Source organism: Thermobia domestica, chromosome 13 (assembly GCF_964235325.1).
Source record: "Thermobia domestica chromosome 13, izTheDome1.hap1.1, whole genome shotgun sequence".
Lineage (NCBI taxonomy): Eukaryota > Metazoa > Arthropoda > Insecta > Zygentoma > Lepismatidae > Thermobia > Thermobia domestica.
This window is the reverse complement of record NC_137466.1, coordinates 155,254,836-155,278,879: the sequence shown is the minus strand read 5'-3', so window position 1 is coordinate 155,278,879 and position 24,044 is coordinate 155,254,836. Positions and strand designations below refer to the sequence as shown.

Below are 24,044 nucleotides of genomic sequence, written 5' to 3'. Positions count from 1 at the left end.
AATAAATGAACTATAGCGAAACCTGTCTATGTTGATCACCATCGTTACCATTGGAAATCGGCCAAATCACAGAACATAATTGTATTTTGAGGCAAAAACTCTTGTAAAATGTAACATTCGCATTTCTCATGTAGTAACCAATTACTAAATACCTGTTAATTCTATTTTATAAATAATACTGTACATAATCAACATAATTTCCGCAATATAGAACATTCTAGTAATAAATGTTTGAATTGGTGCTCGCACATTATCATATAAATGTAATTTCATGATGTTGATAACCTTCAGTCATTATTTCTTTTAACTGTGACTATGTTTTGTTTATTTCATCCATGACGATAGACGAAAGTAAGATTGTCAATCTGAAAAAAAAAAAAAATCGAAATAGCCATGCTGTTTTAAGCACTGAAATATCAAAAGCAGCCTTTGCTTGTGGATTTACAGGTAGCGCCTACATTCAGCATTTTAATGAATGTTGAGTAGCAAGGACTTTCTATGGTATATTTAAAAATATTTTTTTCCCTCTCAGTTTGCCATATTAATCAATTTATCATTTTGTTATTAATATCTTGCAAGTTCCACCAGAGACGGTAAAGGCTTCCAACACATGACGAAAATAAAAGGCACAAACAGCTCAATAAATTTGTCGAGACGTGACTAAGAAATGTCTTCCAATGTAGAAAGGATGTGAATGGAAAGGCAGTCAATATACATTTCACCGACAACATACATAAAAAGTAGTGTTCCCCACAAAGACAAGTCAACCTTATTTCTTATCTCATCCCGATTTCTCGAAAATCATTAATCGTCCCGCTTTGAAAATTTTATCGTGTCGTTTCGTAAATTTATGTACAAAATTTATGCCCTATTTTTTTTTTTTTTTTACTTAAATTTCACCTAGAAGTTATCAGAATTTATCTGCGTCACGAGAAGTCCATAAAGGGAGTGGAATAACATAATCTAAACCATATTTATTATTGAGGTATATTCTTTAATGACTTAGGTATCTTTAAATGTTAATAAATGTTTCTTATTGTCTTCTTACAGTCACTAAAAATATATAGTTTTTATACTGTGAGTTATGTAACACATAAATAGTGTTTGGGATCTAATACTTGAGTGAACTAGTGTTGCCCACAAGACTCATGAAATTTCTTGTCTTGTCTCGTATTTTTTTTTTTTTAAAAAAAAAGCACTTCTCATCTCGGCTCTAGTCTCGTTTCCGATGCAATAATCGAGACGAGACGAGACATTTTCTCTTGTTGTGAGCAACATTAATAAAAAGCAATAAACAGTTTTACCGCCTTCTCCCTCCTCCCCACTGTCCTTCCAATTCAGTAAAAGATGTTTAGAAGCGTCTGTAAGAAATTAAGATGATCGCGTGTACTGCCAAATGTTCAGGTAACCAACACACTGAAGTAAACTTAGAATTAGCAGCATGAAATAGCATTGTTTTATGGTTTAAAATTCCAATATAGAATGCTCATGTAACGAGAAATGCAATGAAGGATTCATGTCCATTTGCCCTACGCCATTTCGTTCACTGACCAAACTATCAATTTATCTCATTATCTTCATTTTATCTGTAGGCGAAACGGGTATTCCCGTTTTGACTACGGTCAACCGACGAGGAATATTTTGTGTCTGAGGAAATGTTCTTACAAAGGTTGATGAGGAGTATTAATTTCTCAACGGAGTGCTCAGCCTGTGTGTGGGCCACAAGGACAGAAAGAAACTGGATCAATTGTCCAGAAAAGTTGTCTTCCGTTGCCTGCGATCAAAGCTGATTGAATCGCAAAGTAAAAGTGTTTCCTTTTTAAAGAGAAAGAAAATTGTGTTTTGGCTAACTCAAATTTTAATATCGAGTTGATTGCACATAATTTGTAATGATAATTGCTTCTAAGCGATTGTCACAGTGACTATAGTGCATATAGTCAGTACAAAGTTCGATTTACAATAGAGCAGAGAATTATCGTGGTTATTAAGTGAAATTATTTTGATATGATCTTAGGACGTATGAAAATTATATGTGCTTGAAAAATCTGACACATTGAATAAATGATATATACATAAAATTATAAAATACTAGTAGAATATCCGTTCTTCACACGAGGGAACACATTTTATTTTGGACATAAAGTACTAATGGGGATTGTACTTGGATTATAAACGACATCAGAAGTGTCACTGTTCTTCTCAGAGACCCCGAAAATTAGAGACTCGAAACTAATTTTGATAATTTTAAATCATTTTTATATATCTCCCAATCCTCTCTCCAAAGTTAAATGCTAAAGAAACACCCCAGTCATGAACCTCGTTTATGTGACAAATTTGATCGAGATCGGTCTCGTGGTTCAAGAATTATTAAGTTTTATATATATATACCCTCCCCCTACGTTGGAGCGTCAAAGTGAAACGATATAATCACTCCAACGTCCAGACCTAATCTGTATTGCAAATTTGGTCGAAATCGGTTGGGTGGTTCGAAAGTTATTAAGTCACAAACATAATGATTTTCATTTTTATATATAGAAGATATAACAACTTGAGAACTAATTTCTGTAACATATGGAGGACAATTATAATAGATCTGAACCTAAACCACGGAACTTTTCTTTTTTTGTTGAAACACATTTATTTCCGCAGGTATGGAGATAGGAAATTTTAAATACTAATTAAAATAATAATAATAATAATAATAATAATAATAATAATAATAATAATAATAATAATAATAATAATAATAATAATAATTTGATACATGAATAATATCATTTAAAAGAGTGAACACTTTTTAGTGTAAAGTAGGAGTTCAGCAAAATGAATGAAAGAAACAAACCTTTAAATCTATTATTCCTATATATAAGCATATTATTCAAAAGTCCTGCAAACACATGAACGTTTTACAAGTTTGGGAAAATAATTTGGACGTACTGGACCACTATCGCATGTGTATTCCTACTAAGGAAGTATAGAAGATAAGAGTCCTTCTTGATCATCATAGAACAGAAACGGTAATAGATAGCGATAAGCGACTTCTTGCAATCGCTTCAAGGAAGCCTGCCGTCACTACACACAGCATTCTATCGAAACCGGAAGTGTTGAAATTTAATAGGACTTCTGAGTTTTTAATATTAATTTTCATATAGCAAAAACGGTAAAAGGTATCCAGAAGCAGTTTTATGCACTCGATTCAGTATTTCAAAAATAGATGCAATCTTCTATGTTAAATCGGTGTTGAATCCGTGAAATAAAAGCAATGACAGAAATGGCGAAAGACGTCTTAAGGAGGAAGAAAATACTATTTTGTGGGACCTTCAATAAAGAGTTGAGAAAAAGCCTCACAAAATGCTTGGTATGGAGTATTGTACTGTATGGATCAGAAACATGGGCGTTAACCAAAAACGATGAAAAACGACTAGAACCTTTCGAAATGTGAGTGTGGAAAAAAGTGGAAAGAATTAGCTGTGTCGAGCGGAAAGCGAATGAGAAAGTGCTAGAAATTGTGTGCGGGGGGGGGGGGAAGAACAAGTTTAGATATTATTATATTAAAAAGAACAAGAGAAACTGGTTGGGACATTGGCTAAGAAGGAGTTGTATCGTGAGGAACGTGCTAGAGGGTATGGCGACAGGAAAGAGATGGAGAAGGCAAAGGAGACTACAATTAATGGACGATATCAAACCAGAAAAATCGCACATGAAGACGAAAAAGTTAGTAGAAGACCGTGGAGCGTGGAAGCTCCTTAGCTTCACCAAGTGACCTGCCAATAATGGCAGAATACATATGATGATGACGATTCCTCTATTCCCACCAGTAATTATAGATGTACTCCTTCAAGTTTGAGTATTGAATTCGCATAGTGTGCAAGTCTACCGTAGTTTTACCCTGTAAAACGAAACTTATTATTATTATTATTATTATTATTATTATTATTATTATTATTATTATTATTATTATTATTATTATTATTATTATTATTATTATACCGTTTTCCTGCTTTAATTTTAACCTATTAGTAGATTTTTAATCAACTTGTACTTTTTTTTGATCTGGTAGACTGTAATTCTATGTTAAATATCTAACACCTTAATATCTCTTAAGTAATTATTAAATTGTATTGATTTGGCTCTATATTTCCAGATATGGAATAAAGACTCCCCTCGAACGAAGACTGATTTTTGTGATTGTGGCAGTTGCTGTGGTGTGTTTAATTCTCATTTTCACCATAGTTACGCTTAGTGTATTTTGTAAGTACATGCTTTTCTTATTTCAATTTTAGTGTCAATTGTTACTATTGCTGTGTTAACACACACTCACACCCTATATATACACTTATCCCTACCTTATGAACACGTATAATTGTTGTGTATACAGAATGTTGAAAATTCGATGATGAAACATCGGGAGATAATATAAATTTTTAAAAAATCCCAAAAAACTTGGGTCTAAAAGCGCTTCGCTTTGAAACTCTAAGCTGCGTAAAATGGTAAAATTGAATTTATAAATGAAATAGGTTGAAAGCTTCTGGTCCTAGCTCAAATGGTTTAAAGAATTAGTAGTTCAGAAGGTAGTAAATGCGATCTATCTAAATACCCACCTTTTTCAATATTGCAGTGCCACCGTAACAACTTTTGAAAGGAGAATTCGGTGTGTAGGAAGCGCTTGCTAAGTACTAAGCGTGCATAATTTGTAATGTATGCAGTAGATAAGAAATGAATAGCACTTCCCTTTTCTGTTGTTGATGATAAACTAATAATAACACGTCCCTAATAGCGTTCTAGACTTTAATAACTCTATCTAAGTCTTCAAGCCTAAACCTGTAGGTTTGCACAAGCTTGCATTTACATGGCTACAGACCTATCCAAGGCTATATCAAACCCTTGGTACTTCACGATTGCAAACTTGTTTGAGACTTGCTAATAATACGTAGACCTAATATTATTTAAGGCAAGCTTTAAAATTCCTTTAAATTGGCAACCTGTCAAGCACGATTTCTAATTTGCACTTGGCAAAGCCATACACAGAAAAAAATCTCTAATCTCATGTCTATTAAGGGAAATTAAAGACAATCTTATACTTACCGTAGATTTGCTTACTTACTGGTATTCTACTTTGATGGCTCACCAATTTAATTTTTTTTGAGTTATGAATCACTAATGTTACTATCGACAAGATACATTTTTTTAAATTCTAGACGAGACGAAAACATAAGTTTCGTCTCGTTTTTGAAATGAAACTAGAAATTTCTCGAGCCTCATGAACAGAACAGTTCACCAAAGTTTTAGATGTCAAACATCGTTTTAATGTTACAAAAACTGTAAATTGATAACTCATGAATACAACGAAGAGAATTTATCAAGCTTTTTAAAATACACAAAAAAGTGAAGTCAAAACAAATCTTTGTGTTTAACGTCCCACGTTTATGCCCTTTAGGCTAAGGGAGATGGGTGATTAAGACAAGTCAATGATGATGGAAGAATTAGTAGAATGAGAATGTGCGACGAAGTGGGAGTATCCCGAGAAAACCCATGGACACAACGTTGTTCACTACAATTTTACTTGGTCTTGTATCGAACCACTGATCCCATGCACTAGAGGTAAACGGTTTAACACTGAGCCACCGTACCGCCAAGTTATCCAAAATACCCCAATAATAAATATAGTTTTGAATGGTATTATATCATACCGTTCGTAGACCTTTCCTGACGCTAAAGGATTCTGGTAACTTGTAGATAAAATTATGAAATAAATCAGGACATAAATTTATAAAACGGACCGTGAAGTGAAAAACTTTTTTAGAGATTCAAGTCGAGACAAAAAAAAAAAAAAAAAAAAAAAAAAAGCTTGTTCGAGAATCGAGACGACACTTGTGTAAATAAAAATACAACTTGAGACGAGAGAGCGTAATTAATTTGTTGTCTCGTTTTACGTGAGCAACACTAGCAACCACGCAAAGTAAAATTTTGTTGTCAAAGAAAAGTGCCTATTGAGAATTACAATCCAATTTCCATTATTGGACATCTTGACTTGTTATGATTCACGCCTACGTACGGTACTGTTTTTAGATTTAACTATTTCTATTATACTGTATGTAGCTTTTAATTCTTAAACAGGGTGTTTCTGAACCCAAATTTATCACGTAAACAGAAGCATAACCCATTCAATTCGTAGTAATTGCACAGTATGTCCTACCTACTTTTTATTTCCCTCCACTCCCTGTTTTTTGGTTGGAAAATATTATTTGCTTGAAGAGAAAGATCGTTGAAAAAAAAACTGAATTGATATGTGTACTCCACTTGAAGGAGTTTGGTTTATATGACATAATATTGTCTCAATTAATATTGAAATCCTAGTAGTTGTAGTAGATTTCTACCAGTTTCGGTTGTAATAAATATTAGAATGGAGACGGACGCTTAGTCCATTCCAAAGATCCTTTCCTCGCCATATATTACCGTTGTTACTCTAACTGTTCAATTTGAAAACCGGAAGTGGTTGATTTCTGCCAATTTTGGTCTAAATAGAAGGTTAAGGAAGATGACAGTTTATTCCTAGAATGCAAAACAACAACAACAACAACAACAAAAAATCGCTCCTTGTCATCACTTACCATTTTTGCTTTATTTCGAAAAACATTCAGGAAGGAAGTTGTAATAAGTTTCTGTCATTTCCAGTTTTAGTAGACAATTAAGGATGAAATGAAATGCATTTTGGGACGCTTAATGGGTTGCAGGAAACTGTTTCTCGCCAACTATTACCGCTTTTGCTCTATAGTGATCTACATTAACAACCGGAAATGGTTGATTTTTACCACTTCCAGTGGATGAATCACGTCCATCAACAAATTCGTTTCCTAATTTTTTTTTTTTTTTTTTTACCTTCTACACCCTGGTCAAAATTGATGGTAATCCAACGAGCAGTTCTTGAGATTTTTAATGTCCCAGATGGACGCCCCCTATCCCACACACACTGACAGACAGGATAATCACGATAATTATACAATGGAGTTCTTGGGAAACCAAACTCTTTTATTTATTTTTTTAAAAATAGCTTTTCGATTTTTCTAGTAACGACACATACAGTAGAATAAATTCATCCTCTTATCTTCGAATGGTTTCAACTCTAATTAATATTACAAAGTTAAGTTTCTTAATCAAGGGAGCCATGAATTTGAAGTATTATCTTAGTGGTTCTCAACCTTTTTTGACTGACAACACACTTTACTCAACGTACAAGTCATCGCGACGCACTGTTTCATATTATTATTATTAAGAATAATAATAATAGTAATAAATCTATTATAATAGTGAAAGCAATTAGTTTTTATAATTACTTTATATAACACTGAACATTATTGCTACCGATGGAGGTGTTGGCTGGTACAGTCTGTCCCGATTTTTAACTGATTGTTATAAAATTCTTCATGATTTTTAAAATTCTAAAATTTTGCGATATCCTTAGGGGATTGCGTGACTCACCAGTGTGTCGTGATACATCGGTTTAGAACCACTGATCGAAAGAAATAATCTAATAAGCGCCATTTTCAAATTTTACATGAGAGATTAATATCGATAACTCTTGTTAGATCATTTTCATTGTATAGATAGCTTTATTCTTCAAGTATTGGCGGAGCTATCAGATTGTACCGTATTTTCCTTATATCATTAAGTAGTTCCTAGCAGCGGCACCGATTTCTATGTATATAACTTCGCGGAGAATGGGGAAACATTCAGGTATGTACGTATATGTCGTTGTGAGATGTCCATATATATCCATATTGGATTCTAGAAGGGCCTAAGAGAACTTTACAGGGCAAGAGTATAAGCCACCTCGTCCCCTCCTAGATTAGCGCCCGTGATTCCTAGGCATCAATAATTCCAGTGTATTTACACAAACACACAAAAGTAAAAATTAGAAAAAGAAACAATAAACATAATACATTCATTTCGTGTGCCTTTCATTTGGCAATAAAACTTTATGACATCATTAATACTACCGGTATTGAGAACTAAGTGTCTATCTATACCCCAATTATGTTTCAAAATAGTTAAATTACATTCTGAATAGGTATTATTATTATTATTATTATTATTATTATTATTATTATTATTATTATTATTATTATTATTATTATTATTATTATTATTATTATTATTATTATTATTATTATTATAGTTTAGTTTAGCACATTTCAAGCACACATTTTAATACAAGGATGTTATAAATAGAGGATCTGCCCATATCTATCTTTATCCAATTAAACCGATGAAGCCAAAAAAACAACCGAGCATCGGCACGTCTGATTGCCTACTCTCGTTTCTGTTATCGTCTGATTGGCTACTTTCGGTCGTTTCCGCCATGATTGTTGGCTCAAAACATTGCAATCCTATTGGACAGAGTGGACAGAGTAGGGATGGCGAAACTGTGACGTATGGCTTCAAGATTTTGTTGTAAGGGCAGATCCTCTATTTTATAAGATCCTTGTTTTAATATAATGTAAGATCAAACAATAATAAATTAAATATTATAAAAAAAAGATTAAACGCAAATCTTTTACAGATCAAGACGCAACGGAAAGAGCAAACTCAGGACATAATTTGTGTGTGTCAACCCAGTGTATAGACTCCGGTAAGTAAGTACAATTCACTAAATGAATTACTAACTAAACTTTGGATATTTCCATTTTTCGCGTTTGAAGTTAAACTATTTGCCAGCCCATTTACAAGAAGTACATACTACTGTGAAAACATTGATTGGAAAGATATTTAAATTAATCTTAAATATCTTAATGATAGTTTTAGATTATTGTGGATCATTAACTGTAGTATAGTTCCTGTTCTCTGACTATAGTCATAATAAAAGGCTTGGTAGTGTATATTTTATTATCAGCTTTCACATTGCTAGCTAGCATGTTTTTGACGATGCCTTTGTTGGCAATTAATATATTATTTTTAGCGCCACAAAAAAATTAGTTTCCGCCGATTTTCTCGAAATAGTGCATGAGGCTTTGTTTCATTTTGTTCACCTCTATTAAGTATATCAATTGATATATAAATAGGTTTTTAATCAGCTTCTTGTTCTATCGTTATTGTTTATTAAGAAGATGAGCACCAGACTGTGACAACACAAAGCATCGAGTTGAAAATGACTCCTGTAGGGTGAATATACCTTTCACGTATATATGCTAACACATTAAAAATTAGAAACAACACTCATATTTTGTAATTCATGAAGTATCAAAAATACCACTTCAAAAGTACTTCGGGGCATATTCGAAATTTTTACTTCAAAATTCACTAATATGTTTTCCATATCAAAGCATTTGTAGGGATATGTTTCAAAATAAGGAATTCGTCTTCCAAAAATATTATTGTACCCAAACCGTTGTGGTAATTGATTTTTGTATATTTTAAAATTATTACTATTTGAGAGTATTGCACCATGCAATTCTCCAATTCTCCTGTAGATGGAGTAGATGAATACAAAACATACACATACATACATTATATATATATATATATATATATATATATATATATATATATATATATATATATATATATATATATATATATATATATATATACTGCTCGCCATTAAAATTGAAATGAGATAGAACTGCGAAACTTTGCAAATAAGAGAAGAAAATTATTACACTTACAGTCGGTCCTGTGACATGTGACGTGCGTAGCAGGGTTGCAGAACCTCCTGGAGCTAGTAGCGAGTACAGCCTCCACGGATGGCCAGAACTGCTGCAACACGACGAGGCATGGAGAGAATGAACCCATCGATGTCAGCTAGAGGTATGGCGTCCCAAGAGGTTTCCACTCGTTGCCATTAGGTGGAGGAAACCCATGTTGAGCCAACCGACGACCCACCATGGACCAGACATGATCAATTGGCGAGAGCTCTGGAGAACGTTCGGGCCACAGAAACAGAGACACGTGGTTAGCTTCCAGGAATGCGGGAACATTCCTTTCAATATGGGTTGCGTTATCCTGTTGGAAAATTACGTTATGCAGTCCATGGGACAGCAACAGGGGTGAGCACCTCTGTGATATACTGTTGGCTGTTCAATGTCCCTGGAATGCGTACAAGACAAGAACAAACATCTAAGGCGACGGCATCTCATACCATGATGCCTAGTAAAGGACTTGTGTAACGATGCATGATGCAGGTGTTCTGAAGCCTAGTGCCAAGGTGGCGAAAGACACATGTATGTCCATCATAATGCTGGAGACAGAAAAGGGATTAATCGGATTCAGCGCAATTCATACGGCATTCCAATCCACACGCCATGTATGATGGTGCTCGCACCATATCTGGTGCGCAGAGGAATCCGCAGCAGTCGGCGGCGAGGAAAAACTTCCCGCTCCGCCAAACGACGCAGCACGGTTTGTTGGGACAATGGACAATGTAAAATCGCCCCTAGCTCCTGCGTCAGACGTCTTGATGTAGCCATACGGTTTGTTAGGGCCATGGGTACCAGGTGTCCGTCCTTGCTGTCCGTCGTCTGACGTGAATGTTGATAACCTCTACGTCGCTCTATTGTGCCTTCCTGCACTCACTGGTTCCACACAGGTGTCACAGTAGATGGATTCCGTCCTACCCTGGCACCGATTTCTCGGTACGATAAACCACAATCACAGTATGCAAGAATTCGGACCAAGAGTTCGACCCCAATCGAACAGCGAAACCTGCTGGAAGCGCTGCCGTGTTCAATGGCGAGGCATTGCTGACCGCTTTTGATACACTATACTCACTAATACGCACATTCACCGCGCTTCTGCACCTCTCTAGCATGTTCGAGGTACCTCTTGCCAGATGGTATGGCAGGCGTACGTGACGCACGGCGACCTTGGTGACTTAATAATTTCCTTCACAATCATCCCCTATACAATGTGAAAATTTCGTGTTCTTCCGATAACTCCTGGGTGTTTCAATTTTAATTATAAGCAATTGGCCGGCACGTGCACCCCGTTCATTGAAAGGGGGCGCTAATAAAAAAAGGAATAACAGCTGATGTTACCGAAAATTTTACTCCCTCGTTTATTTCTGGTTATTTCATAAGTTTAGGTTTTGATACATTAATTATACACATTATTTTGCCATTTATTTTCAACCCAAACTGCTCTCGTCTATTCTTCCTTATTTTAAGCCAAACGTTAATTCTGTTGATTAATAGTACTATATTTCATCTGTGAAGAGACGTACTTCTTTTGATCTTTTAGACAAATACAGAGGGAGTACTAATACCTTCTTTAACTTTAGGTAACTTCTAATTAGATATTCCAATGTAAACTGGCGTTCAGCTGTATCTGTTCAATGTAAACTGAATTAGATATTCAATTGTAAACTGTTCAGCTGTAAATAAAATTTAAAAAATAATGAAACATATTTACTTTGTTTCTGCATATCTTCTGATCAAATTTTTGATGAGAGATAATAGTTTGCTAGGAAATTAAGCCTTTCTTCAAAAGTGAGGATAGATGTTATTAATTAATCATGTTTTTGCTTATTTCTAAGGTGACACACACACACACGTACACACGTACTTTAATTATGCTTATCTTTCACTAAAAAAAGTCTGATTGAGGAACATGAGTTAATAATTTTCTGAGTTTTGTTGGACACCATCATTAAATATTTATTTCCTGGAGTAACAATTTCTAGTGGCACAGGCGTGGTCTACCTTTGTGTAGGATACTGATATAATAAATATTTGTTGAAGTAAATACTGGAAGAATTATAATGTTTTTTAAATAAAAACTACGTTGTTGTCATTTCCGTGAAATATAATATTTAATACTATACAATATTAATTAAGAAAGCCTGTTAATTCTAACAAAGGCATTATGCTTATTTGGAATTGTCTTTTATATTTCAGCGTCAAATTTTCTACAATCGATGAACCGAAGTGCCAACCCTTGTAATGATTTTTATAACTACGTGTGCGGAAACTGGAAGAAGCAGCATCCCATTCCAGATACAGCGGTCAGCAATGATTGGTTTACCGAAAGGAGGTCACATTTGCAAAGAGAAATACGAGGTAATGTATCCACAGTATCCACATAAAAGATTTATTCTACAAAGTGAATTAAAAAAGAAGATATTTCCTATTAAAACAGTGTCAATCTTTAATGTTAACTTTGACCTAGGTCAGAGTCGAATTCTCAGGGTAGCCAGGGTAGACCAGAGATATCCAATTTGCCCTAACTTATTGAACTTCATGCTCACATCATTAACCCAACATCACGCTTACTCGACCTCCGATCAGACACAAGGGCCGCGGTGGCTCAATGGTAGAGCGCTCACCTCTGGTGCTTAGGATCCCGGTTTCTATCCCAGCCCCCGCCAAGTGAACTTTGTGGTGGACAAACACCGTGTGCGTGGGTTTTCTCGGGGTTCTCCCGTTTCCTCCCACTATCATCATTCTACCATTTCATTCATTACTCATCTTCATCGTCTCCTTTAGCCGTGGGACGTAAAACTCAAAGATTTCATTTCCTTTCAATCAGACACAATCACATTCACTTAACTTCAGACTCACAATATCATTTCGATATCAAACTCAATTATTTCATCCTTACGTTCATACCATTACTTTGCTATTAGGTAGATCGCATGAGTATTTGCATTGGCATTTGCCCTAGTATTTGCGGCTTTGTTCACATAAAAGTTCGAGGAATTATTCGGGAATCGTTAAAGTAATATACATTGTTATAGCCGGGTCCCTTTTTTCAAAGGTATCTTTAGCGAACATCATACATGGCGAATCATTTATAAATGTGAATATGTGCAGTAACGTCTAAAAGTAGGTGTTCTAAAATATTATTTCCTATAACTTCTGAATAATCGTCCCAATTTATACTATATAGTTTCAGTTAAAAGAGAAAATGCTCGAATTTAATACAGAACACTCGGACGGACAAAAGCGTTATATAAGTAAAGCTTCCCATGCTTATCTGTAGTAGGTACAGTTTGAAAGTTTAGAAGCATCATATTTGATGGAGCAAGATCAAATTCATTGCTCTGCTGAATGTATAATAAATATATCTAGAAAATAAGAAATCGTTCATAAAATTGATTAGTATGCTTACAGCAGAGTAAGAAGTCAAGGTGTAATAATTCATTCATGAAGAATTATATTTGAATGAGAAGATATAAATTATAGACTGTATCTTTCAAGAATGCTTCTGGTGGAATAAAGTTACGTAATTATAATTTGCATACTGCAAGTGCGTTGTTATAGGTCTTGAGCTTCAAATGCTATTGCCTAATTATGAATAAGTAACCACTTAAAGGATAGTCTTGAAATTTGAAAGTTTTCCGAAGTTCAATGAAAGAAACTTAGAGTATATAATTTTATTATTATAAAAGAACTTATTTCTGTTAATAATTTCTTTTTGCAATTTCTCTTTTGATCAGAATTCCTGGAACAAAATTCGTCGGCAAATGAGCCACCAATAGTTGATAGCACAAGGACAATGTACAAATCTTGTATGAACACTGGTAAGGCACTTTGACATGTTCAATTTTTACATTTCTAATGAATAATTTGGATTGTCATAAATTTCAGTTTTTGTAATTACAGAACATTATAAAATACTAAAATCATAAAAAAATATTTTAAAAAATTATATAAATATTAAAAAATATATTTTTATATGTGATGAACGTCAAAAGTGACTTGACACCGCGCCTTGGAGAGTATGTGACTGCTACTTACATATAGAGAAAGCAGGTTGCATAGGAATCTATGATACGTACGCAGGTGACAAAAAGAAGTATTCGTTGGTGCTATGTGGTGGAGTGACGAAAATAGTCCAGCTGGTGATGACACTATAAAACATTTGAATGATAATTTACTGTTGCTAAATTATTACGGATGTAATACCAAATTTGATGTACGTATACTCTGAAGGTAGTTTAAATATTATGGTGAAAATTTAAGAGCCTATAGTGAAATGTTTCATTTTAACTTCCCAGGATTTTGCCCTCTAGGCTAAGGAAGACAGTGATTAAGGCAGATGAATGATGATTGATGTATTAGTGAAACGAGAAGGTGGGAGGAAACAGGAATACTCCGAAAAAACCCATGGACACGATGTTGTCCACCACAAACTTACTTGATCGGAGATCGAACCGGGGACCCTTCACACCAGAGGTAAGCACTCTCTACTACTAAGCCACTGTCCCCCAAGAGCGTATAGTGGGTCAGCATAATAGTGTTCAAGCAACAAAAGTTGTGTGATGATTTGCGAAGGTGAAGTACAAAATAAACATGTATTAAGATTGATTATATTATTCATGAACCATAGTATTTCAAGCTTAGATGTATGAATTACTGGAGCTAAGTATTTTCCCGATTGAGTATAATTTAGTAATACTACAGGGTAATTACAAGTTTTCGTCTTTTAAGGGAAAACAATTTTGGTGAAGTCTAGTACTCACAGAGGAAACATAATGGAAAACAAATCTATATAATATTTTGAACCACTAGAAACGTGTGAATCAGACGTAGAAACGTAAATAGAGCGCTACGAATAATACTGCCTAGTAAAACGATGTATCAACTCAGAAAAAAAAGTTTAATTTTAGTCTCACTAATAGGAGGCTCAGTATAAAAATGCATCAAAAGAAATTCCCGGGACTGAGTTATGAAACCATAAAAGAACTGCTAGTCAAGCACTTTCCAATTTCATAGTTGAAAGGTATAAGTTTTACAATATGAAAAGTAACAATGCCAATGCTGACAGGATTTCATTTTGCAATTAAAGAAAGAAGCAAATACATGAAAAATCAAATAATTCCGGGAAGATGAGCTACAAGATCAGATTGTATGATGCATAGCATGCGAAATGGCCAGAAAAAAAATATTATCAGTTACTGAATTAACAACGCACGCCGCTATAGACATAACAAATCAAGTAGAATTGCTAGCAAAAAAAAAGTAACCATATTTTATAAATTGGATCCAAACATGAAACAAATAAATGCTGCAACAAAGCAATGAAAAGATGCAAGAATCGAACCAAGACAAACCAAACCAAATCAATAAGTTAAATACAAAAACAGTGTTACAGAAAAATATGGATGACTTAACTATGGTTGTACAGCAAGAGGAAGGCAACTTCTTAAATATCAATGCCCAGTTATGGGCACCCAATGTAGAAATTGCAATAAATATAATCATTTCGAGCAGTGCTATCTCAAGAAGGATATAAATATGTACAAAGAATCAATGACTTACCGGAGGAAGAAGGCCATCAGAAGGAAGACAAGAATACCTACATCCTTCCTGCATTTCGACAAACCTAGTACCAAGCCAAGCCTTAAATGACCTAGTACCCAACTTATAAGAAGATGGACGATATTTTAATTCAATAGATGAGTTTATGTTAAGTTCGATTTATGAGACTAAGACAGAAAACAAAGTATGTTCACTGGTAACTAATCAACTCCATTAGTAAGTAAGGATGGGCAAAACCGTTTTTTTTTATAAAAATGGGAAACCGGTTTTTAGAAAAATCGAAATCCGAAAAACCGACATTTCTGTTTTCTCCAAAACCGGTTCGGTTTCTTCAGCGAAACCGGTTTCGGTTTTCTCCAAAACCGGTTCAGTTTTTTCCACCGAAACAGGTTTCGGTTTTCACTTTTGGAAAACATGAAAGTATTTCTGCGGAAACGGAATCGGTTTCCGGAGAACAACGACACACCATTCTGTCAGAAATAGAACCAATTTTTGAATAAATTCGGAACAGGTTTTGAAGAAAAACGAAACTGGATCCGGTGAAAAACCAAACCGGTTTTTGGAGAAAACAGGTAACCGGATTTGGTGAAAACCGAACCGGTTTGGGAGAAAATGGGTTTCGGCGAAAAAACGGTTTTCTGAAAATTTTCAAAGGGTGGTTTCGGTTTTTCTAAAAACCGAACAACCGGTTTTTGTACCCACCACTATTAGTAACACGAACGTCAAAGGTAGAACACAAGACTCATTAGTGTGAAGCAACAAGCAGGTAGAAGGAATGAAACATCATAATATATCACAGAGTAGGAACGGTAGAAGAAGTGAAAGAAAATACTAGACTAGGAAATACTGAAGGGAAGTCAAATGATAAAAAACAGGGACTATGAGACTAAGAAAAGAAAAAGAAGTCAACAGCAAATAGGGTAAATGGGAGGCCATAGAAAACAAAATTACGAATGAAAGAAAGAGAACAAAAATGATCTCTAAAAGTAGATAGAAGAACGAAGGATGAGCATATGGATAAGTTAGAACTACAAAATGCAGAAGAAAAATATGATAGAGAAAGAAAAAGCATTAAAAGATTGAACACGAGTCAGATGATAAAGAATAAGGAAGAAGGAAGGAATTAAAACTTTCTTCTCCCCTGAAGATAGTTTCTTCAATTAAGATGGAGGTAATCACAACAACAGCAAATGACCAAAATACCAATTATGTTCAAATATATGAATACAAAATGGGAAATTTAAATATTTTAGAAATTGTTCTTTAATCACCTTTAGAAACGGAATTTTCAAAAACAGTGGACGACGTAGTCAGTTTTCCTTTTTCTTTTTAAAAAAAGAACAAGGAGTTTATATAACGAGTTTCATTTCTCTAAATAAGTGGTTTATATATGTCTTTTCCCCGATATACAAGCTAACATCCCATTTCTCTTAAAATCCACATCTTAATGAAAGTGACATGATAGATAACTGACTCGATCAAAGTACTATATTCGAAATTAATTTTAAACGAATTGATTTTGAGTACTATTCCGTATATTATTTCACATTGTTGCGTGCTATTATTAGATTTTAGTGTTCCTTTCAATACCGAGGCTATATGAGACGTGGACATAAAGCTTAACGTGCGATCTGAGACAAATGAGCTCCTGCGGGTAATTGAACTCGAGTCTCCTGTTCAAAAGACACTAAGTTAATCACGAGGGAGCTCATGACAATCTTCACAATCATCATCTTTGCTTGAATATAAAATTAGTCAACAATCTTGTAGTTGTATGCCCCAATAATGTTTCAAAAAAGACTAAAACTCAGCGATGTCTTTTATATTTTTGAGATGATCGACAAATGATCGATGAAAATAAATTTTAAAAACACCGACTTTTATAAAACATGGTGTGTGGTTTGTTGGATATTACAGACTTACTCCTAAAACTTAGGATTGAAATTGGAGAGAGTATCGTTCCCTTTAATAATGCAAAGCATTACTAGTGGTACTATCACTATTATAGAAAAAATAGATTGTTGTTAAATTGACATTTACACCACTTTGCCGTCAGCAACTAAAATAATCAATTCTGTATCTATCAACAAAACACATGTTTTGTCTTATACAAAGAGCTGTGATAGCGTAGTTCTTAGGACGTCAACTAGGTAGCCCAAAATTTCTCAATTGGGAGTGAGAAATTGTTTATCGTTCTATCCTTGTTCGAATGCGATTCGCATTTTTACCTAGCCTCTTTAAAATGAGTACACTATTTCGACCAAGTAAATTCCTATATTGGGAGAGTTTCCATATCTACTCTCATAACTATGAAAACATTTTGAATCATCCCAATACCAATTATTTGACGGATTCAAACTGTTTGACTGAAGTTATGACGTAAAATAAAGTTCATATGTACTCCCATGCGCAAACAAAATTGCGCGTATACTGTAACTCAAGATTTTTCGCATTTATTCCATTTTCCTTACGTTTATGGGTAAAATTCAGTTATTAGTATGTGGAGATAATAGAAAGCAATCCATGTAAGGAGATATTTCCAAAAAAATGTAATAAAATAATAAAAATATAAGCAAAAAGCAAAATTATGCTCGGTTTTGTGTATACTGGCAACGATGATTTCTAGGGATTTTTTCAGTAGCAGATCACAATTGCGGAGGGACTTCAGTAGGGGAGAATCCAGTTGGATCAAGGAACTGGATAGTGGAGTAAAATGTTGCATTTATTGGTTAAAACCTAGTGTGTAGATTGCCTGCCAAATATAAATTAGCTTCTGTAACTAAGATGTCGTACGAAAATATAGAATTAAACAGAAAAACTCTTATCTTAAGGTTCGAAGCGATACGGACCATGGTTATGAAGATTATTTCTTTTAAAAAAGGAACTAACACCACGTAGCCTCCGTGGTTCGGTGGGTAGAGTAGAGTAGCGGAGTCGTAGTTATTTTATTATTTTGACACCACATCGAATCCCATCCCATCCCATCCCATTTCTTTTTTTCTTTTTTTTCTTTCCTTTTTTTTACAAAACATTATAATTTTCATGTTAATAAGAACCGAAGCAATATAATAAGGACAACTTACTGATATTTTGCTGTAATGACGTATTTATCCAGGATTAGGGAATTATTGTTAATAGCTATTGTTTTCTGTTCATGCTGTTGTATAGTTTCTCTCATCCTGTTTTCTTGGGGAAAAACAATTTTTTCTCCAACGAATTGTGAAGGATATATACGGACAGAAAAAGACATCTTAGTACCAAACGTGATTTATCGTGAAGAAGTGGGCTAGTTTGCCATTATTAAAAAAAATGAAGTTGGCTTTTCTTTAGGTTTTAGGTAAAAAAAATATTTGTTTCTTTATAAGACTATACTTTATGAGGCAAGGTGTGTGATCATACCCACAAATTTAGCTAGGGAGTGAAAGATAATTGTTTATACAAACATTTTACAGGTTTAGGTGCGTGAAATACCAATACACCATGGTCTCGCTTATCCGACCATCCTTTGTTCCACATACCATATGATCCGATATATCATTGCAAATAGCACCAATCGGCAAGAAAATCTGCAAGTTGTGGTCTTAATCTATTTTTCATGCTGTGGAGTTTATCGCCTAGCGCGCCCGTCTATACCTTGACTCATACGTCTATCATTCAGTGCAGACACGTATCCAGGTTTTCTATTCGGAGGGGGCCCAACACGAATCCTCGTAAGCACGTAATTCTAATGTTTTTAAATATCAATAATAATAATAGTAATAATAATAATAATAATAATAATAATAATAATAATAATAATAATAATAATAATAATAATGCAACAGTTCTGTACTTCTCTTAAACTTTTTCCTACTTTTCTTTTATAAACCGGTTTATTTTGGAAACTGCATTATAGCACAAACAAAATAAAACATATTTTCGAAAGAAATGTAACTAAAGAAAACTGTCTGCTAGGTATATCACATAACAAAAATAGCAAGAAGACATGGAGTGTATCGTTCTAATATATTAAAGTTAAAAACAGAACGGAAACGAAATGTTAATCCTATTTAAAACTGTTCTTTAATTCCACCTGGTCATTGGCGTATTTACGATTTTGTTTCGGGAGGGGCTTTGCTAACTTTCGGGGGGGGCTTTGCTAACTTTCGGGGGGGGCTTTGCTAACTTTCGGGGGGGGGGCTTTGCCTGGAAATGTGAAAATTCTGCAAGATATTTCATTTACTTTACTAAGTAAGATTTCGTGGTGGGCTTAAGCCCGGAAGCCACCCCAATAAATACGCCACTGCACCTGGTATAATGGCATTATGGTATGTTCTTAGAATTATAACAAGACAACAGCACATTGCCCAAAGTTTGGACACTGACTACTAGTAAACTGATATAAAAGAACCTCAAAAGGGTAAAGGCAAGTTTATTAAAAATTGCTTGAGTTTCGAAGAGAGACAGCTCTCAGGCCCTCACGCTGGATATGTCCCTGATTCAGTGCAGTGCAGTTATTTGTTATAAAACATTATTATTAGATGCGTAATATGTAAAATTATATCATAAGTTTTACTTTTAATAGGTCTTTTCTTAACACATCCATATTATCCAGCGTTCTGCCTGCCTGTTTATGTCGGATAAGCGAAACTCTACTGTACTTCCAAAGCTAGCATATACATGAACTAGAATTGTATCGTCCTAGAACAGACAATAGTCTGAAATGCTTATATTAAAAGGCTGGAATAAAAAAGCATAAGTACTGTTTTGGTATCGTGAGAACAAATTAAAAACAATTCAATATATTTCCTAGGTATCAAATTATCATCTTATTATGTCGATGTGTATTTTTTTTTTAAACATAGTTTTAAAAGTTATACCATTCGCAATATCCCTAAGGAAATCGAAAGAAAAACTCCTTGTGCCTCTTATGGCAAAGCGGCTTAAGTGCAAGGTCCGAAACCGATTCCCACGTTAAGGCATAGATAAAGTTCCCGTACTTCAAAAATGCAAATCCGGGACGCTACTAAATTACGAGAATCTTTGAAATGCTTAAAACTGAAAGAAGTGTTGAATACTAATTTACTTTCCTCCATTAGATAGAGTTGTTCAAGTATTACGTTATCACATTTTTATTCATTTCACTAGATCTTCCAAGGACGCCAATTTCTCTGTAAATTTAGGGGGGGGGAATTCAAATGCAGAAGATATATATATGAGGATTTTAAGACAAATTACACTCAAATTATGCCAAATATTGTATATTCATAAATACAAAGGAGGCCTACATGAGCTTTGAGCGGGCCCGGCCCCCCAGGATCGGCGCCCTTGCCTTCTTCCTAGTTAAGCAAACGTAAGCAGATGATTTACTCTCTCCCCCTGGTAAGCAAAATTGTTTTATTTTCTTTTCCCTCAAGATCTGTTGTGTTTCGTGAAATAACAGCAGGAATTTCCTGATTACTTAACCATCTAAATGAATGTTTTCACTTAGAGCCATCCCGTCGATTCGCGTTGCCTAGGACTAAAATAAATTAAGGGTCAATAATGAAGATGAGACTTCCATATCAAACATGAAGAGGCATGTGGATCGGAGATCTTTCTTTGTTCCAACTTTGATTTTTTCAAATCCATGATGGGAAATTATATTATGAGTACAATTTTTGAAATTAATAGTATACAATCGTAAAATTATCTTACAAAACGATGATTTATTTCAAAATACTTTGACTCAAAGAATAAATTACCAGTAATAAACTTGTTACTTTTCCTGAAGAGTCTAAGTCTTGAATGAGACGGAAGCTGTCGAGCGTAGTGCTTGGAACGATTGCCTCACTTGTTCTACCTTCCCGTGGCGCAGTCTTGATTCGACTTGATCCTAAACGGATTATTCAGAAGTCGAAATCGGAAGATGTTTCCCATTTTTCCAAAACACTCTTGGTCGATTACAATTTGCCTCACTCGTGAGGGGACAATCCCATGCCGTAAGCGTCGGTGGACCACCGATAGGCAACTTGTGACATGTCCCCAAAAATTGGCGGTCCCGCAGCCAAAAATTGGTCCCACTTCCGTTTTGAAAATTATACCACCACCGGCAGAGAAGCGACGGAACGCCAACGAACCACAAAATTATTCCCCTAGAATACGTTAAATCGCCTATATGCGTAATTTCTTTGCATCAAGATGAGTCTAAAAACATTTTTTAAAAAATAAAACGAAAGTGCCCTGAGCTGGGCGTGATCCATCAACCTTAGGGTTACTAATTGCGTGTTCTTCCGAATTCGTCACGGAGGCGATTATGAAGACACAGCTTGTAGAGTGATAAATCGTTGAAGTCTTTTTAATATTTCTAATCAGAGTGCTCCTTTAACCGTGTATATTTGAAAACAACTGTTCGGAATCAAATCAAATGCACTCGTCATGTAATTTTATAACAAAATGGCAAGCGTCTATTTACTTTTTTCATAGTTCTCCCATATTCACTTGCTAGTGATCGGCGACAGTTGCCAACTAAATTCATACAATTATACCCACCCACCTCAAGATTTTTCACTTCATGATGTAAAGGCAGGAGTTACTCTTGACCCCCGGAGCTCAAGTATTGTCCTTATAATAACAATTCGTCAGGGGAAAATAATATATAATAATAACCGCATGCACATGACTGGCGATAGTTCATGTTGGTTCCTTTACGATTCTCCGTGACAAATCAAACGAGCGCGGACCAAAATGAAGTCCTCGTTCTTACGTGGTGGTAACTTCAATACCTCCGATTCTAGATATCTGCTTCGACTCGACGAATCCCTGCCACTAGTGGCACGTTAGCGGCAATCCTTCGACGCGTCGCTATATCGACGATCGCCATTTACCGGCAAGTGAGCCACTAGGAGTTGGCGACGTTTACGGCATGGGGAAGGTAATAAACAAACAAACAAACAAAAAAAAATCTAAAGCCTTATAAAAAGTTTTCCGAAAAGTTACATCTAACAAAATCATTTGTTGGTATTCCAGAACTGTGAATTCACCTTTATTCATAATTTACTTCTTCGTAGTTTTGATATGAGAATGATATGTCTGAAACTGTAACACAGGTCATTAATACTTTTTTTTTTTGCTTTACTCAGATTTAGCAGTTTTACTTAACAGTCAGTCAATTTGAATCTGTGATATCAGAGTTTTAGAGATTTCCTTAATTTTTCATTTCTAAAAAAGTTTGCAACTAACATCATTAACGTATCTCTTTCGATATTTCCATAGGTAATGGCTTGGTCACTCCCAGTATATTTCAAACAATAAAATATTTACGGTGTCTTACTCCATTAATCCGAACTACATTTTATATCAAACAACTCTGTGCATTTTCCCTTAAATCTGCAAACTTTCTACTAGGTTAAAACTCAGTATTTTCTATTTTCTTCCTTTCTTGCTAAAACGAAAGTGTTCTTTAGACAACCTGGAATGATGACTCTGTACTACATTATGTTGCATAGGGGATTTTCTGTAGCATATCATTTGACAGTTGGATACTTTCTTTTTATATTGAAAGGAACAGGGATTAAGTCCTTCTACACTTACATGAGAAGTAAACACATTCTTTTTAATTCGTGGAATTGTGCCAATGAACTAGGTCCAGAGAGTTTTTAATTTAAGATAATAATAATAATAATAATAATAATAATAATAATAATAATAATAATAATAATAATTATTATTATTATTATTATTATTACTATTATTATTATTATTATTATTATTATTATTATTATTATTATTATTATTATTATTTTATTGACTTAGGTTTTCCTGGATATTAAGCAATATTTCACAAAAAGCTGGTATTTTTAAACAAATGTGTTCGATATCAAGTTTTCATAAAAGTAGTCACTCTCTCCTATAAATAATTTCAGAGGGGCCGCGGTGGCTCAGTGATAAAGCGTTCACCTTTGGTGCATGGGATCCTTGATTCGACCCCAGCTCGCACCAAGTGAATTTTGTGGTGGAGAAACACCATGTGCATGGGTTTTCTCGGGGTTCTCCCGTTTTCTCCCACTTTTTTCATTCCACCATTGCATTCATTTCTCATCATCACCGTGTCCTTTAGCCTAGCCGGTATAACCGTGGGTCGTAAAACTTAAAGATTTGATTTCAAATAATTCCAACCCAAACAGTTGCAGGAAGTATGTCATTTCGAATAAAACAAACTACTCTATAAAATTCTGAGTATTATTATTTTTTATATATACAATTCTAGCGGACCTTATTTCTAAATTGAAGGGTAAGAAGACTAAATTCACTCTCTTATTATTATAAATTCATTTCAATTGAAGCAGTTAAAATAGTTGGGAAAAATTAGAAAGCCATACCCTATATTCCAGTGTGCCACAACAGGATAACGTGGCACACTGGTATGCCCAGCAAAATGAATAGTGTGACGCAAACTTTTACCTATTATTTACAAGAATATTTGTCGAGTTTATTTTATTTATTATTATGAACGATTCTTCTACGGATCAGCTCTCTGTATACAGTTAAACAAACAAGTATCACATTGAGGGAATAAGTGTAATTATTTACTTTAATAGCAATAAAAATGTATATTTTCTTGTATTTTCTACCGGGAATAACTGCATCCGGTCTAGAAAGCTGGGACTAACAACAAAGGAACCCGATGTCTAAACACACACCACCTACGCACTTCAATACACCAACGAAGGTGCAGACTATTCATGAGTTAAAGTCTCTCACCCAATGTATTCTCCTAACATGTCTCCCAGCGATTACAACATTTTTTGGTATCTCAATCACTTCCTAGTA

The 24,044-nt window shown here is 34.6% G+C and overlaps 1 protein-coding gene across 1 annotated transcript in view; it reads left to right on the top strand.

The window, feature by feature from the left end:
- Positions 1-24,044, top strand: part of LOC145667826 (neprilysin-11-like) — a 124,036-nt gene that overhangs the window by 7,120 nt on the left and 92,872 nt on the right. Inside the window, exons 2-5 of the mRNA XM_081735258.1 lie at positions 4,145-4,251; positions 8,561-8,629; positions 11,889-12,050; positions 13,430-13,513. Of these exons, the coding sequence (XP_081591384.1) occupies positions 4,145-4,251; positions 8,561-8,629; positions 11,889-12,050; positions 13,430-13,513 (422 nt within the window). The remainder of the gene's footprint in view (positions 1-4,144; positions 4,252-8,560; positions 8,630-11,888; positions 12,051-13,429; positions 13,514-24,044) is intronic.